Source organism: Podarcis pityusensis (assembly GCF_964106645.2).
Source record: "Podarcis pityusensis genome assembly, chromosome: 4".
Lineage (NCBI taxonomy): Eukaryota > Metazoa > Chordata > Lepidosauria > Squamata > Lacertidae > Podarcis > Podarcis pityusensis.
The window spans coordinates 94,348,892-94,372,262 of NC_138027.1; the positions used below are offsets into that span (position 1 = coordinate 94,348,892).

The 23,371-nt window shown below is 42.1% G+C and overlaps 1 protein-coding gene across 2 annotated transcripts in view; it reads right to left on the reverse strand.

The window, feature by feature from the left end:
- Positions 1 to 2,451: 2,451 nt before the first annotated feature.
- The window catches only part of ABCC4 (ATP binding cassette subfamily C member 4 (PEL blood group)), a 134,235-nt gene continuing 113,315 nt past the window's right edge, over positions 2,452 to 23,371 (reverse strand). For both annotated transcript variants that reach the window (XM_081002949.1, XM_081002948.1), the window contains exons 25-28: positions 22,382 to 22,573; positions 16,909 to 17,064; positions 2,978 to 3,067; positions 2,452 to 2,644 (exon numbers count right to left, since the gene is read on the reverse strand). In XM_081002949.1, coding sequence (XP_080859075.1) covers positions 2,468 to 2,644; positions 2,978 to 3,067; positions 16,909 to 17,064; positions 22,382 to 22,573 — 615 coding nt within the window. In that variant the 3' untranslated portion in view covers positions 2,452 to 2,467. The remainder of the gene's footprint in view (positions 2,645 to 2,977; positions 3,068 to 16,908; positions 17,065 to 22,381; positions 22,574 to 23,371) is intronic.

Sequence of the window (23,371 nt, forward strand, 5' to 3'; positions counted from 1 at the left end):
GCAGGAGGCCCCATTAGCTAAAGTGGTGCTTCAGGTTAAGAACAGTTTCAGGTTAAGAACGGACCTCCGGAACGAATTAAGTACTTAACCCGAGGTACCACTGTATTTTATTTTGACAAAGTAATAATCATAAATAAATAAGAATAAAAATGTGCACCCCACCACTGAGACCATTCCATTCTAACTATCCAACCTCCCAAAATTTCAACACCTCTTGCAAGGGTATGAACCCTTTCTGTTTTAACAGTACAAATTCTACAAACTTCTAAGTGTTGCGTATGAATACCTAAATCGTAGTCAAGGATTAGATGCAAGCCAGGCTGTGAAATAATGGATAAGATTGCCAAGTGAAGTCCATATCCCAGGGAAGATAACCAAGGGCTTATCCGAACTTACTTTTCCCGAGCGCTCGGCTTTTCATTCCGGAGCTTTCCCTGTGAAAACCTGCTCTTTGGCGCTGCGACGGGGCAAGCGGCAATCCGCAATTGCCGTCTGTTGCACTTTAAAGAGCGAGTTTTCAAGAGGAAAGAACCACGGAGGGGGGGAAAGAGCAGTCGGATACAGAGCTTTAAAGTGTGGACCCAGAAAGCCCAGGGCAAAAGTGTGGCTAACTCCGAACAATATCTGTGTGTCATCTTGTAAGCAGAGTTAACTACTTTAACCCTGGTTAAGGGCTCTCAAACATACAGTGGTACCTCGGATTACATATGCTTCAGGTTACATACGCTTCAGGTTACACACTCCGCTAACCCAGAAATAGTGCTTCAGGTTAAGAACTTTGCTTCAGGATAAGAACAGAAATCGTGCTCTGGCGGCGCAGCAGCAGCAGGAGGCCCCATTAGCTAAAGTGGTGCTTCAGGTTAAGAACAGTTTCAGGTTAAGTACAGACCTCTGGAACGAATTAAGTACTTAACCTGAGGTACCACTGTATTATAATGTGTGCTCTCTGTGGCTAGTGTACAACTGTGACATTCTGCTCTAACTCGCCATAGCATACAGGGTTGTATTCTACGATGTCCATGTGCAACTGGAATTGACTTCTGGTTGTGTACTGGGACTTCACCTTCCTTTCGTCTCCTTGAAGTCCCCCCCCCCCACACACACACACATGGGGGGTGGCCCTGAGCAGATTATTCGGGGCATGGAGGGAGCCTGTAGCAGGGAGGAGAGGCAAGGAGAAATCCAGTCACGCTACTCAAATCGCACCGTCATAAAAGATGCCATTATGGTTGCTAAGAAGGACCAAATAGAAAGAAGCTGAGGTGAAGGCAAACAAAACAAGAAATTCAAGTTGCCACTACAGCATCTTTTACGATTCGTGCTACCATGCCCTGTACTTCACACAGGGAAACAGTTCTGTTGCTGTAACATATATTACGGCACTTCGGTTAGGCAAAATTACTTGAATGCATAATATGTTTATTTCAAAACAACCAACTCCCAGGTTGTTAAACTGGAGAAGACATTATATTTCCATTAGCCTGATAAAAGCTACAGCTACCAACCCTTCTTGCTTTAAGCAAAGCATTAGCCAATGAAAGGGACGCCATTTTCCTGCGACAGTTTAAAAAGAAAAACCACACAAACAGTAAAGTCCTTTTGTCAGAACCTTCACAAGGAACACAGATGCTCTTGCAAGGATGTTATTAAAATGAATCATGACTCCATGGTATGAAAAATCCACACACAGTGGCCTAGGCTACATCACATTATTATTATTATTATTATTATTATTATTATTATTATTATTATCTCAGTGTGATCTCAGTGTGCCTACGTTCTGGTTCAAGAATTTGGACTTCGAATCCACTGGTCTAGTTCTTTTGACTATCCTATGAGTATCACATTACCACCAGAGAGTGTAGAAAATCTCAAACTCACTCACTGGCTACATTCTGATGTACAGTCAAACCTCGGTTCCCGGATGCCTCCTTTATCGTACGTTTCGGCTCCCAAACGCCAAAAAACAGGAAGTAAATGCTCTGGTTTTCGAACATTGCGTTCAACATCCGAGGTTTGACTGTACTGCCAAACCATCATTTAGACGTATGTGAATGAGCCTCAGGCTTGAGTGCTCGCCCATTCCTCTGGCACAGCCTCAAGAGTGGATTTCCATCTTGCTGCGATTTGTCAATATGGGCAAGCTGTGGTTCATCTTCACTATAGTTTGGGACACATCAGCTTCAGATCATAGTTCATGGTTTATAATCCTTTAGACCACAGTGAAGACTAATCACAGTTCCAGTTTCACAGATAACGAACCAAACAGAACTGAAACTTTGTACTTCCTCTTCCTGACCGTGCTGAAATAGGGGAGGGTGGAGCTTATGAATTCAAGGCGAAACCATGGTTTAGTGTTACATCAAACTCCAGCCATCCACTTAATTTCATTCCAGAATAGCCTTCTGTAACTAAGTTGATGGATGATATGTAACAACACTGCAGGTGGATTATCAGAATTATGTGCTTACCTTGGGTCCACATTTGCTGTTGCTTCATCAATAATCAATATTTTATTCTTCTTCAGAATAGCCCTGGCAAGACACACCAGTTGCCTCTGGCCAACACTAAAATTAGATCCAGATTCTGCCAGTTGTGTTTCCAGTTTGTCAGGTAGTTCTTCTATAGCCTCCTTGAGCTGGACCTGCAAATATATCGGTATGCCGTAAGTAGATTGTTCCTAAAATAATGTAATATCAATTTTGTGCTTCATATTTCACTTCAAATGAGACTCATAATCTCTTGTCTTTTCTATCTATAAAAGAAAATGATAGTCACAAGTGACTAGGAAGGGCATCTAACTGTTCACCTAACAGAAAGAATATAGATATCATTCAGCTAAGCTTTACTCAGAATACACCTATTGCAATTACTGAGCCTGACTAAGTTAGGTCTAAGCAAAACTTGGCTGCCCAGGAAGCCTTCGATTCTGAATTCATGTTGCAGGTAAAAAGCATTTTATTTTTGAAAACATTACCTCTTCCAAGGAATTCCACAGCTCTTCATCGCTATATTCGTCAAAAGGATCCAAGTTTTTTCTCATGGTCCCAGTGAACAAAACTGGCTCCTACAACACAGTAGGTTATCATTCAAGATGTTTCTGCTTTATCAGCCTTGATCATCAAGAGACAAACATTGTACACACTTAGCTTTGATAAAGATGTCTCCCAGATGCGTGAAAAAAACCACTTAGGGCAGAACTACTTGTTCAACAAACGCTTCTTCTTCTGGGCAACAGAGGTCTCTGCAAGTGGGGCTTCATCCCTTCCCCGACCATCACGTTTTCTCTAGAAATCTCCCTCACTGTGACCCAAGGTCTGCTTAGCTTTAGCAAGGTGTCACTGTTGTGTGTCTTCAGACCACACCCTGTACATATGGCAGCCCATAGGAGAAAAAACTGTGAGCATGGAAGAGCTAAATCGCTCTCAACGTTGTGCTTTGCCTAGAAACAGCAGCCACTGGGACTTTTTTTTTAAATAAATAAATAAATTCTGCCCTGAGTGAAATGCTGCTTTAGGATATGCGAGTTAAAGGTAAAGGGACCCCTGACCATTAGGTCCAGTCGTGACCGACTCTGTGGTTGCGGCGCTCATCTCGCTTTACTGGCCGAGGGAGCCGGCGTACAGCTTCCGGGTCATGTGGCCAGCATGACTAAGCCGCTTCTGGTGAACCAGAGCAGCACACAGAAATGCCGTTTACCTTCCTGTTGGAGCGGTACCTATTTATCTACTTGCACTTTGATATGCTTTCGAACTGCTAGGTTGGCAGGAGCAGAGACCGAGCAACGAGAGCTCACCCCATTGTGGGGATTTGAACCGCCGACCTTCTGATCGGCAAGTCCTAGGCTCTGTGGTTTAACCCACAGCGCCACCCGCGTCCCTATGTGAGTTACATATGTACAATTTTAAGGAAATATCCAGATACGCAGCTGCACACCTGCACACACTGATGCCTTTTACTGTTTTATTATGGAGGCACTGAAGAAAAATTGTTTACATGATGAGGTTTAAAGGGAAGGATTTACTGCGCAGTCTTTTACTGTATTTGAACCTCTTTTCACGTGTACTGGATATATGTCCTTTAAGAAATCACCCATCAGAACTACATAATCAGATCTTGTTAGGAGGATAAAAAGAAAACAGGCAAAAAAATTTAGCTACATAGTAAACGATTCCAAGGGAAATGAAGTTTCAGCAAGATTCTTTCCCTACCATTCTTCAAATTTGGGGTGGGGGTGGGGGGAAGAAACTAAAAGGCAAACTGGTTTTGCTATGAAATTTTTCAAACACACACACACTGAAATACTTATTGACAAAATTGAAATTTAAAAGCAACAAATAACATTTGGTAAGTAGCTACTTGTTGCCCCAATTATACACGTGTGTTTGCTACCCTAATTCTGCAACTGGATTAACCTTGATCCTTCCTTGTGAAGGGGGGGGGGGGAAACCTTGCCTGCTCATGCTAGCGAACTCATCATTAAGGACGAAGATAATTGCTCGTCTGGTTTCACTGCCATGGTGAAACCAGGATAAAATGTGGAATGACTGGAGCCTGAGGCAGGATTGGGCAAATAAGGAAATCACTGGCCCCACTCCAGATAAATAATTTTAGCCAAGACTACGTCCTGCTTAAAACTGCGTGCTTCTAAGATACACTTAACTTGGTTCAATTTTACTTACAGCACAATCCTGTCATGTTTACATGGAAAAGTCCCACTGTGTAGAATGAGGCCTCCTCTCATGCTTATGCTTACAGCCTTGGTCATAAGTAATTTGGCAGGATGATGAGGATGATTTTAATAAATTTATTTATTTGGTTCTTCAAATTAGAATTTTATAATCACATATCCAACATGAAAACAAGATTCCAAATAATCTCCTGGGCTTCCCACCTCCCCTTTGTGGGTCCTGTTATTAATCATTTCATCCTGCATCTTTCCAGATCTTTTACATCTCCATTGTATCCAAAATTCACCATTAAACTACAAGTGTTATCTAATTTAGCAGAATGAGAGCCATCGCTGTCTGTCTCTAGACAGCAACGATGGCCCAGTGACGCATCTGGTTTTATATGCTTAATTGTTATTTTTTAAATCCTGCACGGCAACCTGGGGGAGGGGAGTCAGGATCTGGACCATGGTGGTAGGATGCATTTTTATCCTTTGTCCTCAAACACGACAAACCACACACACACAAACAATAAAACCCCACCTCCCCACAGTTATATGCATTGGGTGGCAGCTTCCCTCAAGGTCTGCCTCTCCCCATATGAACCACACCAGACCCTGTGATCACCATCTGAGGCCCTTCTTCATGGGCCTCCTCCACGAGACATCCAGAGGGCGGCAACACGAGAAAGGGCCTTTTCTGCAGTGGCTCCCCGTTGTGGAATGCTCTCCCCAGGTACCTTCATTATATACCTTTAGACGCCAGGCAAAAACGTTCCTCTTTAACCAGGCCTTGGGCTGATTGACATCCTGTTTTATTATGTATTTTGTGTGGATTTTTTCATTGTGATTTTATGTTGTAACCGCCCTCAGACCTGTGGGTAAAGGTGGCATGCACACCAGTACAGATTGCAAGAATGTATAAAACTGGGTCAAGTGCATGTTGGAAATGCAAAGAAAAAGAAGGGACTTTTTACCATATGTGGTGGGAATGTAGAGAATTTTTTTAAAAAATGGGAAATGATATATAATGGGTTGAAGAAAATGTTTAAATTAACATTTGTTAAAAAAAACCAGAAGCATTAGGGATTGTAGGAAAAGACCTGCCAAGGAAAATAAAGAACTTATTTATGTATGCAACAACGGCGGCAAGAGTCTTAATAGTATAGGATGGAAGAATGAGGAAATCCCGACAAAAGAAAAGTGGCAAGGGAAATTGATGGACTATGCGGAACTGGTGAAATTGTCATACAAACTGCGAGACAAGGACAACTGTGGCTTTAAAGAAGAATGGGAACTTTTAACAAATTACTTTAAAAAACAACAAAATGAACTGGACTCCTTGGCAGGTTTTGAATAAACATACATAAATTTATTATTGTTAACATAATAGATAGATAATTTAAGGATATTTACAATTCTATAATATGCAGAGAATAACATATGTTGGGGCCACTAGGGGCGCATCAGAAGATGGCTGACAATAACAGCTCTCCGACCCACAAAAGGTAATTTGGAGGCTGTGATGGGAGTAAATAGCCTCCCTACCCCCCCCCCCAGGATTGTGGGGGGGGGGACTGTCCTTGCCTGCTGTGCCCTATACCACCCCCGAATTTGTGGGGATGGGGGCACTAGGCACAATGCCCTCCTGTGGGATTTCGGCGCTCCTGGACGCCGTCTCTGTTCCGCGCCACTAGCTGCAAGAACTTCAAAAGAAACAATTTGGATGAAGCCAATGCACATATTTCAAGGAAGGAGGGGGAGTAAAGACTGCTAACAGAAGAGATCTCTGATAAAACAAGACGAGTCGGAGGAACAAGTATAAATCATGAGAAGATACGCCAAGACTCGGTATGGCAAAGGGACTGATGGGGGAGGGGAAAAAAAACTTTCCTTTCTTTCCTTTATGTGATTAAACAAGAATCCCCCCACCTCACAAGTCAGAAATGTCGTTTTAAGGACTTAAGCTGTGGATTTAAGGCTGTGTGGAGATAAACTTTCGAACCAAAGCATGTTTTGAGAAGAGCGTGGAATGTATAAGGGCTTTGGAATGACGCAGTTAAAAGTGCTGTCGCCATATTGGGAAGTTCTGTCGGAGGACTTAAGTCTGGGAGGAGAAATAGAGAAATAGAGCTGTTTTTATATTGTGGGTGAAACTCCTCAGAGGGACTTAAGAACGACAGTTCTGTAATTAAAGATGGAAAGAGCGATGTTATCTATGAAGGCGATGATATATGGAAACCATCTCGATTTGATTGGAAGAACGGAAAAATTCACACAGGATTATTATTGGTGTTTATCGGCTTAAGGAGACTATCAGAAGAGATCATAAAGAAAAAAGAGAAAATATATGAACAAGATGTGATGTGGAAACAGCATGATAAGACTGGATAGAATTATGAACTTTGTTTGGACTGATTTGGACATTAACGCAGTAGCAAGAAGATGATCAGAATCCCCCTTCGGATCTTGAAATATGGGTCCCCTCAACAAAATTTAAAATTCGGCTTTGTAATTCGGAATTTATGTGATGTGATTTGATTTGATTTGATTGGCCGGTTAATAAAAATTATTTTAAAAAATAAATAAAGAGAATAACATATGTTGAAAAATCAGAGAAAGGAGCTGAGGGAAGTCTTGGGGGGGAGGGAGGGAGGGTTTTTCTTGGGGGAGGGGGGAAATGGGGGGGAATGAAGATGATACCTTTTTGATAATTTGTTATGTTGAAATTCTTAATAAGTTTTTTTTTAAAAAAGGGTGGCACGCAAATTTAAATAGTAGTAATAATAATAATAATAATAATAATTCCCTCTCAAAGTGAAATGCCAAGGTCATGCACCAACCACAGAGAAAGCACACTATGACATGCCAATGGGAGCTTACCTCCCAGTGCAAATAACAGCTTGTGGGGGTGGGGTGTGTGTGAGAATTGCCAGGATCACAGCACATAGACAGAGGGTTGAAAATCTCTCACTGTAGTCTTATTTCTCCCTGCACCAAATCCCACCAACACCCACCCAGCCCAGTTACTTAAGGCAGGAAAATCAGAACAAGCTATGCGTTTCATATAATCTGATTTGGCCCACCCATGGGTGCATCTGGTGAGGCAACTCATTCAAAGGCACCCACTGCAGCCATAGCATAATGGTTCAATACAGCCTAGAAGCATTCGTTCGTCCATATGTATTTCATAGTCTTTCTCTTTAAAATGATCTGCACTGGAAGTTTAATAATCTAGAGAAAAGAATAATAGAATCTGGAAGGAAGTTATATGGCTTTAGTAGAAATGTTATAAGGAATTAAGTATAAATAGATTAATAGAGTATTAAAGGAAAAAATAAGGTTCGAATGTGTTAAGATAATTATAGGATAGAAAACAGAGGAAGATGGAAAGGAATTGCTGAAACAATTAACAGAAGTGGAATACAAAAAGGGAGGTGTGAGGAGGTCGTGGAAATAAGTGAATGAAAGATAAGATATTGAAATTGTTTGATGTGTTTTAAACTGTTTTTGCTTTGCTTTGTTAGTTTAATGTGTTAGTGTTATGTAGTGTTTTTGTATTGTATTGTATTGTATTGTTTTTGTAGTGTTTAAATTTTTGGAAAAGTAATAAATATTATTTTCAAAAAAAAAAAGAAAAAGAAAGAAAAGAATAATAGAATCATAGAACTGTAAAAGGTAAAGGTAAAGGGACCCCTGACCATTAGGTCCAGTCGTGGCCGACTCTGGGGTTGCGGCGCTCATCTCACTTTATTGGCCAAGGGAGCTGGTGTACAGCTTTCGGGTCGTGTTGCCAGCATGACTAAGCCGCTTCTGGCAAACCAGAGCAGCACACGTAAACGCCATTTACCTTCCTGCCGGAGCAGTACCTATTTATCTACTTGCACTGGCATGCTTTCGAACTGCTAGGTTAGCAGGAGCAGGGACCGAGCAACGGGAACTTACCCCATCGCGGGGATTCGAACCGCCGACCTTCTGATCAGCAAGCCCTAGGCTCTGTGGTTTAACCCAAAGTGCTGTAGAGCTTGTCATGTAGTCTAGCCCCTCTGCTATGCAGGAATCTGAACTGATGATTAAATGCCAACAAGATTCAGGTAGCTATTTTGATTTTAATGTAGGGTCGCCATATTTCAAAAAGTGAGAACCAGGACATCACATATGTTTTTTTTCTCAAAAAAACACGCCAGGACAAAGTGCCGGTTTTCAGAAATCCCCCCCGTACATCAATTCCGCCTTTGAAATCCCACATATATGATGGCCCTGTTTTAATGGCCTGGTATACTAAGCTAAGTTACATGGCACATCCAAAGCTTTTTGCATACAATATTTCTAAACTACTTCTGCCACGTTATAAATGCACTTAAAATCAAAACAGACAGAATAAATGTACAGTATAATGTAGATCTGTGTTTTCTTTTCAAATACAAAACTATGAAATAGGTTTTTCAGGAGTGTCATTTTTATTACGGAACCTGTTGATGAAAAGCGCCCAGCAAAAGCATTAAAAAGACTGAAATATTACAGTCTTCTTACAAAAAGCCCCTATTTTATTAAAACAATACTTATTATATTACGCTATTGGGTGCAAGTTGAAATTATTGTTCAGATGATTTTCCATTTCAATCTATTTTTATAGGTTGGCAAAATGGGAAATCTGAATTCATAAAATCTTCACAACTGTTATAAAATTATAACAGCACACATGTACTGCAACAGTAGATAAGGATAATTTTAATTACTATTTCTGACACAGATTGTTATATTAAAATTGCCTGTTTCATGAGAGGAAGTTAATAAGCCAAACCTGTAAATAACTGTAAATTACAGTCAGGGAAAGAAATAATATTGCATCAAAAGACTGGTGGCGAGTAATACAAGTTTCATAAAATCATATCCAAAGAACCAATTAGAAGTTTAAGCAGCAGCATTTTTTTCTGGCAGATGGTTATCTCAGAAACAACCTGTAAACAGAATTCGGTTAAAATCAACAGGTCTGAGGTTCATTTCGGTAGTTAAAACAACCATGGTTTGGTGATTAACAGCATCCCTGTAAGCTCTCCCATTTCCTGCTTATGAGCTGGTTCTTTCCTCCAATTCCTGGTTTTCACCAACCACAGTTTGCTGCGATACCCAGACTGATTGCAAGCTGCAATCAGTGCCTTGCCTCCGAGCCCTGACTTGAAACCACAGTTTGAAGTGGAATTGCAAACCATTATCTTCAGGCAAGGCATTAATCACAGCTCGCCAATTTGGTGATGTACCGAACCATGATTTGGAGTGCATGCTGGAACTGAGCCACCCGCACTCAAGAACTTGCCAGCTTTCAAACTTATATTCCAAGGAAACGTAGCAAGTTCTTGATAAGACGGTAAGTAAATGATGGATCCCCTGAAATGATGCTTCCCTGAAAGAAAACTTATCCATCTTTGCAGCCATGGGAGAGTTTTGTGGGGTAGGGCTCATGCCTTCCCCCTACAGTGTGACGCGGCAGCTAAAAAAGCCAATGCAATTCTGGGCCTCATCAATAGGAGTATAGCATCTAGATCAAGGGAAGTAATAGTGCCACTGTATTCTGCTCTGGTCAGACCTCACCTGGAGTACTGTGTCCAGTTCTGGGCACCACAGTTCAAGAAGGACACTGACAAACTGGAACGTGTCCAGAGGTGGGCAACCAAAATGGTCAAAGGCCTGGAAACGATGCCTTATGAGGAACGGCTAAGGGAGCTGGGCATGTTTAGCCTGGAGAAGAGGAGGTTAAGGGGTGATATGATAGCCATGTTCAAATATATAAAAGGATGTCACATAGAGGAGGGAGAAAGGTTGTTTTCTGCTGCTCCAGAGAAGCGGACACGGAGCAATGGATCCAAACTACAAGAAAGAAGATTCCACCTAAACATTAGGAAGAACTTCCTGACAGTAAGAGCTGTTCGACAGTGGAATTTGCTGCCAAGGAGTGTGGTGGAGTCTCCTTCTTTGGAGGTCTTTAAGCAGAGGCTTGACAACCATATGTCAGGAGTGCTCTGATGGTGTTTCCTGCTTGGCAGGGGGTTGGACTCGATGGCCCTTGTGGTCTCTTCCAACTCTATGATTCTATGATTCTATGATTCTACTGTTGCACTTTTCTGGTTGCCACCTGCTTAATTTCAGAAGCGGTCTCGTATGGCGATGGCTGAAAATGGGCATGCTCAAATGGAAGCACATAGCCAAACCCCAAAAGATCAAAGCCAGCATTTGAACTGGGCCTGGAAACAAACTGGGAGCCAGTGCAGGTATCTGGTGCTAACCTTTAAAGCCATAAACAGCCTTGCCCCAGTTTGGATTTGATATCCCGCTTTATCACTACCCGAAGGATAGTATACCTGAAGGAGCGTCTCCACCCCCATCGTTCAGCCCGGACACTGAGGTCCAGCTCTGAGGGCCTTCTGGCGGTTCCCTCACTGTGAGAAGTGAAGCTACAGGGAACCAGGCAGAGGGCCTTCTTGGTAGTGGCACCCCCCCCATGGAATGCCCTCCCATCAGATGTCAAGGAAATAAACTACCTGACTTTTAGAAGACATCTGAAAGCAACCATGTTTAGGGAAGTTTTTAATGTTTTATGTTTTATCATGTTTTTAGTATTCTGTTGGGAGTTGCCCAGATGGGCAGGGTATAAATAAATTATTATTATTATTAGCATTATAAGCATTATTAGCATTATTATTAGCATTCAGAAGATGCTTCGCAAGCACCAGTTAAAACCTGACTTTAGCATTTCGAAGCAATAATGTTTAGGAACAATATTCAAAGGCAGCCCCATGTACATTAAACCATAATAACCTAACATGTATTTGAACAGAGGAGAGGGCTATTTCTATGTAAGAGGGGCCTCAGCTGGGATGCCAGCCTAAGCTGGTAAAAGGCACTGCATACCACAAAAGTCATTTAGGCGTCCAGAGAAAGAACTGAATTCAACAGGGCAACTGAACTACTCATCACCCTCATTAAGCCATTACTGATGCTGGACACCTGCTCTGGACCACCCAGATTAAGAGACAAGGGTGCTGTGCATCCTCGGCAAACTGGCGGCAGTCCAAATTTTCACTGGAGACTTTAAAAAAATCCTCCTTTGTGTGCCTCCTCCTCCCTGAGGTCTGGAGGGTGGCAACACAGGAGAAGGGTCTTCTCTGCAGTGGCTCCCCGTCTGTGGAATGCTCTCCCCAGGGAGGTTCGCCTGGCGCCTTCATTATGCACCTTCCTTTTTAACCAGGCCTTTGGTTGATCTGATTGACATTCTATGCCCTTTTAAAATGTGGCTCTTTTGGGGGGTGTTATTGGGTTGTTTTTATTTTGATTATATATATTGTGGTTTTTATGTCAATCTTTTCTGTGAACCACCCTGAGACCTCTGGTTTGGGGCTTTGGAATCTCTGAGAGACTGGGATGCGTAGTGTCTTTCTCTCCTGTCACACTTTGGACAAACAGATTTCCTGAAGCTGCTATTTGCATTCCAAGAGAAGTTGCCATTGGTACCTTTGAAATGAACACGGCAGCTTCAGAGAGGAGATTTTTTTGAGAACCGTGGCAGAGCCATAAATATGTAACCTTTTCTCCCTCAAACCCATATTCCTAAAGCTGCTCAGGCTGAAATACAATTGCTGTTTACATAACAAAAACACATACTGATTTTATTAACATCTCATCTGCTTTAGACCTCATAATACCATTGGGCCGGTGGAAAAAAGAACTAAACAAAGGCTCCAGTTTAAATGTAAACTCAGATCTAACCTCATTGCATAGTTTTGGGGAAAACATTTTTCTTTTAGCATTGGTGCTTCATGTGTCAATTGGGAATAAGAGCCTACCCTTGAGGGCGATTCTAATACTAAGATTTTTGTAAGAATTGCTACCAACTGTACACAATACATCTACCACAACAATGGCAGCAATTTATTTTTTATTTATTTCTGCTACCCAAAAAAGTAATAATAATATACAGACACAACACCCCTGTGCTGATATGATGTTTCGCCATTGCTCAGCCATAGTTCAGGGCCCAGCTGATGGGAGCCACAGCTAAGGCATTCTTCACGGTGCCACCCATATCATGGAATGCCTTGCCAAGCCAAGTGTTATCTGGTAGAGTTTTAGGCAGCTGGGCAAATATGTGCTTGCTCAAAAAGGGCTGATTATTTTTATGTCTGCTCTTTGGCTGTGTTTAAATCATTACTGTGGGTTTTTGTGGGTTTTATTATTCAGCTTAACCGAAGAATTCGTTTACATATGAAATATTGTTTTAATACTTGCCTTGACTTGCTAACTCCCTTGAGTTCTTGAAAAATAAAACGGGCAAGATGTAAGCTTTAAATATAAATAAAAACGTAAATAAAAATTAGGAGTGCCTGCTGACTGCTTCCCCGGCCTTTCTGCAACATCTCCCTCCCTGCTTTCCCAGCAATACTTAGGGTTTTGTGAACCAGCCCCAACCACTGGTTTCACACCAAAGGACAGTTTGCACCAGCAACTCTACAGCAAAGAGACAAGGAGAATTTGATCAAGAGAGAGTATGGACAGAGTGTTTGAGGATGAAGAATCACTTCGTGCAGTTGCTTCCAACACACCTGATATTGTATTTATTAATAAAAGATTGCACAATTTAGCCTCGTCCGCAGTTTTCAAATCCAAACATGCAAAGGTTACTTCCTTTTATACACTCCTAAGAATTTGGGGATGGGGGGGCGAGTCTCTTTTCACCTGCAAAGTAATTGTACCCACCAATCTTTAGACACTTGAATCTCCCCAGGGATTTTAGACTAAACCTTTACTTACAACTGGAAAGATAGAAGTCAAAACACTTCTTATTTTGTCAAACTAATTGTACACTCATAACAAGAAGTCCGTGTGTCAACAATGTATATAACAGCAAGTATCTCAAAGGATAGAAAGCAGACTTAGCTTCGGAGAATATCTCTGAGCTCTTAAATGTATTTCCCCCCCAGTATTTTACAATGCAACTCCCACCTGAAATAGCCTGGAAAAGGTCTTTCAAAACCCTGCAGCCTTTGAATGAACTGATCATCGTCCATTTTCAGGAGAAAAGAACATTGTGCAAGCACAAAGGCAGAAGAATTTAAGTCCATGTAAAGTCCTTTTTAGATACAAAAAGGTCACCAACTTCACTCTGAAGCACTACTGTGCATTAATGAAGCCTTCAGTGTTCAGAAACAAAAAGGGAGGCTGCATTAGGCTGCAATCCAATTGTATGTATTTGCTAGTAATAGCATACCTGCCTCTTTCTGTGCTTTCCATTCTCTGAACAGAAGGGGAAAGGGGGATAAGCCAAAGGGGGCTTTTAGAGGGCCATTCTGCTCACTAAAAATTTTACCGTAGTGCATTAAAAAACAAGAAAAACTCTCAGCAAAAAACCCTCTTTATATAAAAGGTAATTACTGCGCATGGCTCCTAGCACTGAGTTTGTGACACTGTCATGAATTAAAAACACACACATGAGCAACAAAATGTTGAGGTAGGAAAGGAGCAACCCAGCTTTCCATTTTACTAGGGAGACTGTAGCTATGAATCCACCCCAAATTAGGTCATTTTCTTTGGGCTTGCTGTGGTCGTGCTTCGTAAACAGAAACATGCCTCCCGCCAAATCATCATAAATGTCATGAGCCTTACTTGTGGGAAAACACATTCTGACCCCAGAATCCTGCTCTTCCCAGCCCTTCTTTTACCTATAGCTCTTAGCACACAGGTAGTGTGTTATGAGAGAGGGTCTTCCTCCCCACTACCCCACCGGTCACTACTTTGCCTCTCAATTTCTTCACCTCTCCCAAGTCCCTCTCCCTTGTCTGGAAACGGTTTTCTAAAATGAAGTCATGTTTGAGGATGGAGTCCCCGCCTTCACCCATCCCAGATGTTTGATGTTTGGAGTTTTATTTGGTCATTAGAATTTGAACCAGAAGAATCTTTATTTGCATCAGCCACTAGCCAATGCAATGCAATGCAATGCAATGCAATGCAATGCAATGCAATGCAATGCAATGCAATGCAATGCAATGCAATGCAATAAAATAAAATAAAATAAAATAAAGTAATAAAATAAAGTAATAAAATAAAATAAAATGTACCAATGGTATAAGGTAAAAACTTAACACACCATAGCAACAGCAAAGCCAAAAAGAGCACCGTTGTCATACGCTTCGGTTCTTGAGCACCAAAAAAACGGAAGTAAATGCTTCCATTTTCAAACGTTCGGAACCCAAACATGCAATGCGGCTTCCACTGAGTGCAAGAAGCTCTTGCAACCAATGGGAAGCCGTGCCTCGGTTTTTGCTGAAATGGCTAAAATTACACAAACCACATGGAGATCAAATTTGCAAAACAGAAGCCTTCCAGACATACAAGCCATTGCTTGTTCTGATGTTTCTTGGAGCGAAATTTCAGCGGTACGTCCCCAGCATCTGTGGAATGTCACTGTTGTTTTGATGGTGACTGTGCTTTTTCTGTCAACACCAATGATGGGATGTGTTTGGACTGAGAAAGGTTCTGTGTTTGTACCCACACCACTTCTATTCTCTTTTCCACTAACCAAGCAAATATCTTATTAATGAGCAAATGTACATGGTATCAAAAGCCCTTTCAGGTTACAATTATCATTTTGGTATTGAACACCTGGTTCTGGAATTCTGTTTAGACAACAGGAACTTTCTGAGTTCACTGTTTAGGTCCGGATGACCTCCCATCAAAAGAGGTTGACCAGGGGTAGTGGAAATGTACAGGACTAGTTTAAATATTTGTTGGAAATGCAAACAGAAAGAAGGCACCTTTTACCATATGTGGTGGAACTGTAAAGTGATAAATGAATTTTGGGAAATGGTATAATGAGTTGAAAAAAATGTTTAAAATAACCTTTGTTAAAAAACCAGAAGCCTTTTTGTTAGGAATTGTAGCTGCAGAGATTCCAAAAGAACCGAAAAGGCTATTTATGCATGCTACAACAGCTGCAAGGATGTTGCTCACCCAGAGTTGGAAAGACCATAAGATACCTATGAGGGTGGACTGGCAGGTGAAACTATTGGACTATGCAGAGATAGCAAGACTAACTGGCAAAATCAGAAATCAGGAAGATCAAAACTTGAACAGAGAAGGGGACAAATATAGATTGTATCTGAAAGACCACTGTAAACACTTGAACTCTTTGGCAGGCTTTAAATAACTCTTGGAATAAGACATAGACTTTGGATATAATGGAGGACTGCAAATTGGATGTACCTATAATATGCAGTTGGAAAAGTTTTTAAATGAACCCACGGAGGGGAGAAGGGAAGTCCTAGATTCAAAAGAATCGTGTAAAACTTTAATATTTGCAAGAATATTTTTCTGTGAATTTGCAAAACCAAAAAAAGAAAGAAAGAAAAGTTGATCAGGAGGGGGGGGTACAAAACGGAAGTCACTCAAACCTCACACATCAAATGCCACACAGAACGCAGAAAACTAGGCAAAAGCGCTTTTCACATCATGGAAATGTTATGACCCCATTCTGGAGTTACGATCCTTCACTTTTGGGGGGGGGGCAACTGAAGAAAAAGTGGCTGCTGTATTTGGAAAGAGCTGTGGAGTGATGAATGACATCATGGCGAGGCATGCAGAAAAATTGGGGTGGAGGACTGCTATAAATTGTACACACAGAAGGGCCATAACTGTTTCCCACATGGGTTGTGTCCACAGTGAAAACTGATATGCCAGTATATGTAAGGACAGACTTTTATTCAGTTTGTGGGTAGGAATGGTCAAGATGCATCACAGCAACTTGGCCTGCAAATTTTTAGCCTTTTATATATCTGGATGTTGCTGTAATTTCTGCTCCAACGTATCTTGTGTGTCGTCCCTCTGCCTTCAGAATACAGCACCTTTGCCTACAAACTAAATTCAATCTGCAATGATAACTAATGAATGCAAGCAAGCCGCTTGGGCATGGCAGAAACACAGATAATGAAACCGTTAAAATAGTCATCATAATTTCACTTCATTTTCGAGTCAACATTCAGAGAAAAGAGGATTAACATGTGCAAAAAAAAAAAAATTAAAAATGACTGGGGGCGTGGGGGGGGGTAGAGAGAAAGAACCACAATACTACAAAAGATTCCTGGAATGGTACCAACAGGGTGCAGAATAACGATAAAGAAAATACTACAAATCCCGACTTTCTGGAGAGTGCTGGACCTCTATAATGTACTGATACACAAAGTAGACCATACCTGAGGTATGATTGAAATTTTCTTCCTCAAGTCATGAAGTCCTAGTTCTGATGTCAAATACTTATCAATCCAAATTCTTCCTTGGGGCTCAGCCAACCGGAAAAGAGCAGCTATTAAAGAGCTCTTTCCAGCTCCTGTTCTTCCCACAATTCCAACCTGAAAGGGGAAAAAAACAGACGCACAAGAGCTAAGCCATGAACAGAGCATTTTTCTAAAGTGCTGTTCACAATTATCTTGCATATTTTAGTACTTGGTGGGCAAGATTGACAAGCCAGATAACAGAAGACAAGGCAGCAAAAAGAAGATCACTATAAATAAACATTGTTTTTAAACTGTGCCAGTAATACCTGAACATACTTGAATGGTATAAAGCTACTGCCATACAAGGCCAAAGTAATATGGATAAAACAAAAGTGTTTCCATTAATAATATCTGCCATCTACTTCATTTATTAAGATTCCCGCCCTTTCCCTTAAGGCATAACTGTCTTGTCTCAGCTGTTAAAATTGATCTTAAATTTTAATGCAATTTTTTATTTGTTTCTAAATTTATTGTTGCCTGCCCTAACCCTTCAGGGATGGGGTGGCTTATAAAACATTATTAACATTTTCTTTGGGATAAAGGAATAACATTTCCTTTCTCTAATCTAACCTCAGAGCAAGTCTCATGGGTAGGTCACTGGCTTTTCCATTATAAAAAGGGGAAATGGAGACAACAAAAATATTAACCCAAGACCTCTGAATCAGAATATGAGGTCAGTTGTTGGAAGTACAAAGTTCACGGCACGAGCTAGACCCTCTCAGAGGTCCAGAGTGGCTTCTCACCATTATATATCTATATATATATATATATATATATATATATATATATATATATACACACACACACACACACACACACACACAATATATAAAACCGTGACACACAAAAACAAAATACAGTGGTACCCCGCAAGACGAATGCCTCGCAAGACGGAAAACCCGCAAGACGAAAGGGTTTTCTGTTTTGGAGGCGCTTCGCAAGACGAATTTCCCTATGGGCTTGCATCGCAAGACGAAAGCCCATAGGGAAATGCTGGCAGTCGGGAGCAAAGACTTTCGCCCACAGCCGGCCTTCAGAAGAGGACCTCTTCTGAAGGCCGGCGGGGGCAAAAGTCTTTGCTCCCCCCCGCCTGCCTTCCCCCCCCCCCCGCCTGCCCCGGGCGATCTTAAAATGCTGGCGGGCGGGAGCGAAGCGTTCGCTGCCGACCCCCAGCATTTTAAAATCTCCCCGGGACAGCAGAGAAGTCTCTGCTGTCCCGGGGAGATTTTAAAATGCTGGGGGTCGGGAGCGAAGCGTTCGCTCCCGACCCCCAGCATTTAAAAACGCTGTTCCGAAGCGGGGCGGGGGGCGGGAACACCTTATGAAGGCGGGCGGGGGGCGAAAGTCTTTGTCCCCCCTGCCTGCCTTCCCAGGGGCATTTAAATCGCCCGGGACAGCGGAGAAGTCCTCCGTTGTCCGGGGCGATTTTAAAATGCCGCCCGCCAGCATTTTAAGATCGCCCGGACAGCGGAGAAGTCCTCCGCTGTCCTGGGGTTTTTTAAAATGCTGGGGGTGGGAAGAAAAGCCCTTGTCCGTCCCCCCCAGCCTTCAGAAGAGGTCCGGGGACAGACTGTCCCCGGACCTGGTCTGAAGGCGGTTTCCCTAGGAACGCATTAATTGATTTTCAGTGCATTCCTATGGGAAACCGTGCATCGCAAGACGAAAAACTCGCAAGACGAAGAGACTTGCGGAATGAATTAATTTCGTCTTGCGAGGCACCACTGTAATTCACCTAAAAAAGAGCAGGTAAGTGTGAGTGGTTTGTTTATAACATCAGCTGATCTGAGAGGACATGTTCACCGCAGTCTAATATTGTGCCATCAGAAAAGACACTGTATATATATTTTTATTAACTCTTTAATACGACAGAATCTATAACAACAAAAATATTTTAGCAGATCAGCAGCACTGGAGTGATGCTGGCATCACTGTGTGGGCAGAGCCTGGCAGAGCTGTTCTAGACTGGGTGAAGAGGCACCATCCATTCTCCCCCAGTGTGAGAGTTTGGTTTTTTTTATTAAGCCCACTTCTAGAGTCTAAAATTACCTTAAGGCACCAATGCCTTGACTTGGGGCAACTAATTCTGCCTTCCTCTCTGCACTAAAAGTTTGCATGCAAGGTGGCTGCACAAGGCACTGCTCTGGGTTTATCTCCTTCCAGTTGGAAGTATTCAGAAATACATATATGCCAAAGTGTGCTACAATAAGCCGGTCATTTGTTCTCCTCCTGGAATTGAACCGTGGGAGAACTCCAACAGGCCTCGGACCCTGAACCACTCTCGACTGCACCTTTCACCCTCCAAAAGAAGGAGACACTGAATGTACTTGGCTGTGTAGTCTCAACCATGTGAGACAAAGAGCTTTTTAAAACAATTATTTTGCTGCTCTTTCAATTTTGCTGCTGGAAAGCAAAGCAGATACTTTGAAATGTGCACAAACGGAGCAGAAAGACGGAGGTGCTATGACTTCCGAAAGAGCGTGACTTCCTTCAGAAGCGAAGATGAGGATAAGAAAGCTGAATGATAATAATTTTTAAAAGGGAAGAGCAAGGAAACAAAACTGTGCAGAGTTCGGTATTAGAACAAAAGAGTTCAAGTGTTTCCTCTGATGTCACTGATGTGCAGAAGTGCATTAGCAGCATGAAAGCATTTTATAAACATTGGTACTTAAAATAAAAATGCAGCTGCTATGCTCATTGTCAACAATTCCTCTTTCAGGCTGGCATCCAGTGAAAAAGAGTGCACTGAGCAATGTCGGGGGGAAATGCTTTGTCGTATGGTGTAAAGTGAGCTGCTAACGGCAACTGGGGATTTAGGTCTCTTACACCGGCTTGCTTTACACCAGCGTCTTGTGCATTGGATCACTCCCAAAGTCAGATTAGGGAGGGAAAAGAATAGGAGATGAGCTTCACAACAAGAATCTCTCCCAGTTCCCCATCATGATAAGGCAGTCTGTAGGAAAGTCTTTGGAGAAGATACAAGTGAGAAAGGAAAACAATCTATAGTTTGCAAAGGGTGCCACTATTGCAATGATGCCCTTGAGATCTGTTTCTTGGTGCCAGCAATGCCTCTGCAGGCCTGCCCATGCCCCACTGCCTCCTTGGGCATGAGTTGGTGAGGGTGGCTAACTCTGTCTCACTTACTCTTCTAGCATTATGTGCTTTCCAAGTCTAGGATTGATTCTACTGGAGCCGAATGTTGGAGAGAGATGGTGTGAAAAAACACTTGCTCAAAAATCTGAATGCACCCTTGGGCCTTAAAAAAAAGAAAGAAAGAGTTTGGATTTGATATCCCGCTTTATCACTACCCTAAGGAGTCTCAAAGCGGCTAACAATCTCCTTTCCCTTCCTCCCCCACAACAAACACTCTGTGAGGTGAGTGGGTCTGAGAGACTTCAGAGAAGTGTGACTAGCCCAAGGTCACCCAGCAGCTGCATGTGGAGCAGTGGGGAATCGAACCCGGTTCACCAGATTACGAGTCCACTGCTCTTAACCACTACACCACACTGGCTCTCAGTGTGGCAACTCCTGATAATATTACTGCTATGCCCTATTAATAATAAAAATAATAGCAAGCATAATGATAATGATAATAATTGACTGCATCTCTTCTTTATGATGGCAAAGAAACAATAACCCTCTTCTTTTAGCAATGAAAACGTAAAAGAAAACCAAGCAGACCAAGAAATGCGGGCAGCACTGAGCCACTGCCTAAGCAACAAATTCTCTCTCTTATTTCTCATCCTTTATTTTGTTTGTTTCTTCCCGTGAAATGCAAATCTTCTTATCCGCTATTAGAATGGCTTATTACCCCGGCAAGTGAGCTGGGCCCAAAGGCAAGTAGGAGTATGAAAGAGATAAACAGACGCACTGCATAAAAACCTCAAGAGCTTCAACTCCCACCCAGCTTCTTCCCATGAAGTCATCTCTCTGCAAATAAAAGACAAGCTGGAAATTTTTTCGTAAGGAAAATCATTCTTTTTCAGAAATCAATTGGGAGTTAGGGGGATGAGAAAGCATTTTAGATATGCAGGAATATGTGGTCACCAGAGGTGCCCAATGGGGCATCTAATATAATCCACAATCCGGGAAAAAGGGTTATCTTACCCCTAAAAATCCCCACTATGAGATGTTTATCCAAGCTGTTTTTGAATTATTTCCAATGAATGGGAATCCATAAGCTCCCTATTCAATTACTGAACTGCTCTTAAGTCTCTATTGCTCTACTTTCCTGAACTTAAAACCCACTGCTCCTTGTCTGTCCCCAGCAAAAAGAGATGCATAAGTGATAGTCCTCTAGTCTGGCATGTGCCCCCCCCCCAAAAAAAACCCTTATATAATAGCACAAGAGAAAACTGGTAAATCTGCCTTCGGCTTACAATACTCTTAATTTGTATGCAGTAAAAGATGAGGCTTTTTCTACTGATGCACAGGGTCTTTTCGGGATTTCCTTTACTTTCTTGGGCTCCATGATCACTGCAGATGGTGACAGCAGCCGCAAAATTAAAAGACGCCTTGGGAGAAAAGCAATGACAAACCTAGACAGCATCTTAAAAAGCAGAGACATCACCCTTCCAACAAAGGTCCGTATAGTTAAAGCTATGGTTTTCCCAGTAGTGATGTATGGAAGTGAGAGCTGGACCATGAAGAAGGCTGATCGCCAAAGAATTGATGCTTTTGAATTATGGTGCTGGAGGAGACTCTTGAGAGTCCCATGGACTGCAAGAAGATCAAACCTATCCATTCTGAAGGAAATCAGCCCTGAGTGCTCACTGGAAGGACAGATCCTGAAGCTGAGACTCCAATACTTTGGCCACCTCATGAGAAGAGAAGACTCCCTGGAAAAGACCCTGATGTTGGGAAAGATGGAGGGCACAAGGAGAAGGGGACAACAGAGGATGAGATGGTTGGACAGTGTTCTCGAAGCTACCAACATGAGTTTGACCAAACTGCGGGAGGCAGTGGAAGACAGGAGTGCCTGGCGTGCTCTAGTCCATGGGGTCACGAAGGGTCAGACACGACTAAGCAACAAGTAGTCCCATAGATGGGTGCAGACCCCAAAGTCCCCTGAAAATCAAGGGCCTTCCAGAGCAGCAGTGATGCACAAAGTCTGTTGTCAACTGGTAAAATTAGCCACTCTCATAAGGAGAGAATTAGAGTCTTGGGGAAGAAAGTATCACATTGAGTGAAACTTTCACTTAGAAGGGACCCATTTCTTGGGGGGGATGAATGTCTATCTAGGAAGCTTTCCCCATAAGTTCCACCCATATGGCCCACAGTGTGTAGGGAAAGAAGCTGGATCCCAACATTTGTAGGGTCACAGGTTCACAATGCCCGGATTACATGACTCTCAAGATCCATTTTACCTGGGTGACTAAAAACCAAAAAAATGTACCTTTTCTTTTGACTTCACTACAGCAGACAAATGTCTCAGTACCAAAGGACCATCTATGGTGTAAGCAAAGTTCACATTTTCAAACACAACAACACCTTCGCTTGGCCAGTCCGGTGGCGGGTGCTTGTTTGTCTCCCAAGGTGCTTCCTTGTCAAGTTCTGTATATTCCAGGACTCTTTCTACTGATATCATCTGGAACAAAGCAACAAATCCAGATGCACGTCAACAACCCTGTCTGCAATTACAGAAGCTGATTCAAGGAATTAATTTTCTAGTCACCAGGATTGGATTCTCAAATCCACAACTTCTCTCGCAACCTGAATGCTTTGGTTTCCACCACCCACTCCTTCCTCCATAATTGTACCAGTCAGTGCCAGTGTTTCTACCACTAAGGGCAGAAAATGATGGTTTATATGGTTTCCAAAAGACTTTTGCCACTTCTCTTGACAACTGTTTCCAAATTCCTTAAATGGATGAAACAATGATGCTGTGATCCCCTAAGGTGAGAATTATCTTTTAACATCTATCAAATCCTCAGGCCTCAGAGAAGTGGACTGTTCTTCAGTACCATTTTACAGATATCTAACCAGGGCAGGTAAATTCCAAAAACCTGACACATTATGATGTATCAGCACCTAAACTTCAACCTTAACCTATTTCTCCTTGGTCTGAATTTGTCTGTTTGTTTGTTCGTTTATTAAATATATATCCCATCTTTCCTCCCCAAAGATGCCAAGGGCTCAGTTTTCTGATTCCCACTCTACATCATGATGGCTTATATTCTAGACAGCCATAAGTCACTCTCTTTAGCAGCCTAACCATTTTGCATTATATTACTGCAATTTATAAACTAGAAATTCAAACTATAAGCCTGCTTTATCAATATCAGCAACTACAGGAATAATTTTAACATTATTTTTTCCAGCTTGCATACCTTCAAGCAATTATTATGTTACTAAACAAGCAATTATTGTGTTACTATGCAAAACT